The following is a 5,135-nucleotide window of genomic DNA, read 5'->3' as shown; positions in this document are numbered from 1 at the left end:
GGAGCAGTGGGCAGCCATTTTTTGCTGCGGCGCCCGGGGAGCAGTTGGGGGTTCGGTGCCTTACTCAAGGGTGCCTTGCTGTACATTCACTCCCCCCACCTACAATCCCTGCCAGTATGAGACTCGAACCCGCAACCTTTGGGTTACGAGTCCGACTCTCTAACCGTTAGGCCACGACTTCCCTGAAAGTGAGCAAAGAGTGCTCCCTAAGCTGTCATTCAATTCAGCTGCAGCACTGAATGGCTATAATGCGCAATGCTGCAAATCGAATTGTAATTAGATTAGGGTTGTGCCGATAGACGATAGTATCGTGTATAGACGATAGTCAGAGATATCGCCTGTGGCTGATGCCTTTGACGATAGCAAGACGATTATTATTATTATTATTATCATCAGATTAGTAATATTAATCAAATTAATATTAGGGCTTATTGGTTGCATTATATTTCTTTTTACGCGTTTTTACAGTATTGCATGTTTTAACCAATCACACACGATTATGCTGAGCTTATGAATGCAATGGCCAATCAGAGGCGTTCAGATGAGTCATCACTGAAACAGCAGAGTTCTGTTGTTCAGCGCGCACTGACTGAATTCTGACTCGCGAAATCTCCCATCATAAACAAAGTGCAGATCTACGTGCGATGTAAGTATAAGAGATTTATTCATCATACAGTGTATATTCACTGATTTTAACGGAATTTTGAACGGTGTTTTTAAAGTGCATAACGCGCTAGACTGAGCTTGTGATGATGTTATTTGGTAATGTAATGTTTGCTCGTTTTCTGTAGCTGCTTTTTGAATAACTGAGGAAATGTTAAGCATTATAATTAGTAACTTACGATGTTTCTATTAATTTGTTATCATGTTAAATACAAATTCAGTCATATAAAAAAAACATTAGGCTGCTTTTAGCCTTACGCTGGAGTTGGTTCACTTTCCCGCAATGAAACTAAGTAAATAATTACATAAATTAGCACGATAATATCGTGTATCGGCGATCTCACAGGCTGACGATAGGATGATATGAAAATTGAGTATATCGCTCAACACTAAATTAGATGTAAATAGATGTAAATAGACGGCCCTCAGACAGAGCGTAAACATAATTACGAATGGGACCGTTTAAAGGCAGCTGCCTATAGCGGGTATCGAATTGTAGGCTATAAGTTATCTGTTAATTCTGCTAAACTTTAATTACTAAAACTAAAGCTGAAACTATAAACTCTATAAAACGAAATGTGTTCACAAGGTAAAAAAAAATATTAATAAAACTAATAAAAACGAAACTGAATTTTATAGCAAATTTGAAAACAATATTAAAATAAAACGAATTAAAAAATTCAAAACTATAATAACCTTGCTACATACTGTCCTGTCCTAATAAAGAAAAAAAAAATCTTAAACAACATTTAGCTCAATTGTTTTATACCTTAGACCAGAGCCATTTGGCTTTCTCGATGAAGAGCTCAGAGAGGTGGGAGTTTTCAGCATTGAGCAGGGCGTTGAAAGCTGTTTGGTGATGACCAGCTCTTCTGGCCACACGAGCGCTCTGCAGCCAGCACTCACCAACCTGCTCCTCACATGAAGAACTGCAAAGAAGTCTTCATCAGCATAACAAACGCACTCTCAAATCTAATTATATCACCACTCAAACAGAATAGTTACAGAATACCTAACCCTAATGAATTAAAATGATTTACAAAGAGACAAGACAATATACTACCAAGTATCTTTAAAAGCATATTCAAAAATGAACTCATTACTTGGATTTTTGACATGGAAGTAAAACATTTTGTATTTTGAACTGGAAGTAGCATGTGCTCACACCCCTTGCTGAGATTGAGAAGAGCTCTCCGCAGGGCCAGGATGGGTTCCTTGGCTCTGAATGAGTTTTGGGCCATAAGTTGGCGGGCGTCCCAGTTGAGTTTGGGCTCAGGCTTTTTTTCTGTGCTTTCCTTCTGCAGCTCAGTGAAGGCATGCTCCAACTCACACAGCATGTGCAGCCTAAGACCCAACACGAAAGTTGAGCATACTATATGTGTAGTTTTTATTTTTCCAAAATGGTCAACCACTAGATTACCTGACAATGTACGAGTATCCTCTCTGATAGGTGCCACACTCAAAACTGGCTGCTGATAAAGGGACGACTTGTTCTTTCCTGGCTATTTTAATTTTTCATAGAATGCCTCGGAATCTTGCTTCTTGGCAGCCAGCAACATTTGGCCAAGTCTGACACCCCATGTGCTGGACTTACAATCTATAAAACAGATATGACAAACATTAACGCTTCTTCAATCTAAAAAACATTTCTAGGTTTCTAGAAACAGCAAAAATCCTTTACCAGAGGCAAGATAGTCCTCAACTAAGTCCCACTTTGACAGCATCCATGCTGCCTCGACCCGGTACGCATTCAGATCGGACTTCCATCGTGGCCTTTGTAAAGGAAATAACGTCAGTTTAAAAACACAAAACCTGGAGCTGCATGAAACAGTGTCAGAAGGCTGCGTCTACATCAGTACACCTACCTGCTGGCCAGAACTCCATTGACCTGGGTTATTACTGTAGAGGGTTGGCCAAGACCCAACATAGAGTTCATAACACCATGATAATGGACAATCTGCATGCAAAGATAAGCAAGTGAGAGGGAAAAGTAGTAGTTACCATAATACTAGAAATGAGAAAATACATGAATGGTTAACCATGCAAATGTCAGTGACAGAACACTCTCAAGTTAAACTAAATCAAATCAAGTTTCCAATATGATCTTACTTAAAAGATATGAACTATACTTGTATTATAAAAGATATTAACTTAAATTACTACATAGGATTCTACAGAATATAACAAAAAAAAATTGTCATATCGGATCTACTGCATTCGCCTGGGTAGTTCTCAAAATATGCTGCTTGAATTTTCAGTCATGAAAAGCATATCAAATATTCCAGCAACCCCATAAATTGCATCATTCTATAATTAAATAAAATTAAATCGTTTGACTCTTATGGAGCCCCAAATCTGCATACATACATACAGTGCCGTGAAAAGGTTTTTGCCCCCTTCCTGTTTTTTTTTTTCTTTTTTCTTTTTTCTTTTTTCTTTTTTTTGCATATTTGTCACACTTAAAAGATTCAGATCAAACCAATTTTAATATTACACAAAGATAACCGTGGGGTCTTTTATGTCCTCTTGGATGAGTCGTCGTTGTGCTCTTGGAGTAATTTTGGCTGGCCGGCAACTCCTGGGAAGGTTCACCACTGTTCCGTTTTCTCAATTTGTGGATAATGGCTGTGACCATGGTTTGCTGGAGTCCCAAAGCCTTAGAAATGGCTTTATAACCCTTTCCAGACTGATACATGTCAACTATTTTGTTTCTCAGCTGTTCTTGAATTTCTTTAGATCGCGGCATGATGTGCTGTTCTTTAAGCATGCTTCCGTTTGTCAGACAGGTTCTATTTAAGTGATTTCTTGATTCAACAAGTCTGGCAGTAATCAGGCCTGGTTGTGGCTAGTGAAATTTAACTCTGCTTTCTAAAATAATGTGGTTAATCACAGTCCTTTCATTGATTTAACAGGAGGGGGCAATTAATTTTTCACATAGGGCCAGGTAGGTTTGGACAGCTTTTTTCCCTTAATAAATGAAATCATCATTTCAAAACTGCATTTTGTATTTACTTGCATTATCTTTGTGTAATATTAAAATTTGTTTGATGATCGGAATCTTTTAAGTGTGACAAATATGCAAAAAATGTAAAAAACAGAAAGGGGGCAAAAACCTTTTCACGGCACCATACATACATACATACATAAAGGAATACATTACTTGATAAAACAAATAAAATGAATTTTGAATTCAATGTAATCCTAAATGTAATTCTACATCCTAAATTTTTTGTAATACTTTTTCCTTTATTAATTATTTTCTGTATTTTTTTACTTTACACACTGTCCAAATTTCTATGGGATACTGCAGATCAATGGGAGAATTCCAAGTTATTTTCACCAAGTTATTTTTCACATTATGTCGAATTACAATTTTCCAGAAATATAAACAGCTGTATAAACAAACCTTTATTTATTTATTTGTTTGTTTGTATTTTTACAGGTTTGGTCCTTCATAGACTGTATCATTTAGCACCAATTTTATTTATTTATTTATTTTGTTTGTTGTTGTTTTTTTGTTGTTGTTGTTTAATGTGCAAAATTATATAGTGTTGAAATTCACACGTCACTGGTGTTACTATGTTTAACTTGTAGTTTACTTACTATGGCATTGGTCTGTTTGGACACTGGAAGCGCACACTGACCTGAATTTGGCAGGTACCCATACGAATAAGAGTGTGTGTGGTTCTCACCTGGTCTGGCTCAAGTTGGATGGCTCTGTCATAGCAGGCAGTGGATTCACGCAGTACTCCAATGCTCTCATGCTCCAGGATCTGCTCTCTCAATGATGGCTCCTCTTTCCTCAGAGTATTCACATCCCTCACGCCATCTGGCTCGTGCATGGCCGCATACATAGTCTAGAATAGGGCCAGCAAAACAGACAGGTTACAACAGAACTTAAGAGTACATCTGATTTCTAGACAAATAACAACAAGATTAATGTACATTAATGTGTGAATATTTTCAAACCCCAAGCATATTTGATAGATCAGATTGTATTTTATTTTATTACATGACTCTCTGGAATAGAGCATTGTACAAAATACATAACAGCAATTTTCTCAGGCAACCGATTTTCTATATATAATACAGTTCAAAAGTTTGGGGTCAGTAAGTGTTTTTTTTTTGTTTTCTCAAACTGATCAAAAGTGACAGTAAAATCTTTCTATTTCAAACAGATGCTGTTCTTCTGCACTTTCTATTTATCAAAGAATCCTGAAAAAAGTGTGTCATGGTTTCCATACAAATATTAAACAGCACAGCTGTGTTCAACATTGATAATAAAAATAAATGTTTTATGAGCACTAAATTAACATATTAGAATGATTTCTGAAGGATCATGTGACACTGTTTATTTATGTTTGTTTGTATTTTTTACAAGTTTTGGTCCTTCATAGACTCTGTATTATTTTGCACAAATATATATACAGGTGCATCTCAATAAATTAGAATGTCATGGAAAAGTTCATTTA

The 5,135-nt window shown here is 36.6% G+C and overlaps 1 protein-coding gene across 1 annotated transcript in view; it reads right to left on the bottom strand.

Moving 5' to 3' along the window:
• Window positions 1-5,135, bottom strand: part of LOC107700496 (serine/threonine-protein kinase ATR-like) — a 33,538-nt gene that overhangs the window by 10,594 nt on the left and 17,809 nt on the right. Inside the window, 7 exon segments of the mRNA XM_016502170.1 lie at window positions 1,433-1,592; window positions 1,831-2,007; window positions 2,084-2,174; window positions 2,177-2,260; window positions 2,345-2,436; window positions 2,529-2,620; window positions 4,356-4,520. Of these exon segments, the coding sequence (XP_016357656.1) occupies window positions 1,433-1,592; window positions 1,831-2,007; window positions 2,084-2,174; window positions 2,177-2,260; window positions 2,345-2,436; window positions 2,529-2,620; window positions 4,356-4,520 (861 nt within the window).

This window comes from Sinocyclocheilus anshuiensis, unplaced genomic scaffold (genome assembly GCF_001515605.1).
Source record: "Sinocyclocheilus anshuiensis isolate Anshui unplaced genomic scaffold, SAMN03320099.WGS_v1.1 scaffold718, whole genome shotgun sequence".
NCBI lineage: Eukaryota > Metazoa > Chordata > Actinopteri > Cypriniformes > Cyprinidae > Sinocyclocheilus > Sinocyclocheilus anshuiensis.
This window is presented reverse-complemented; position numbering and strand designations above follow the sequence as displayed.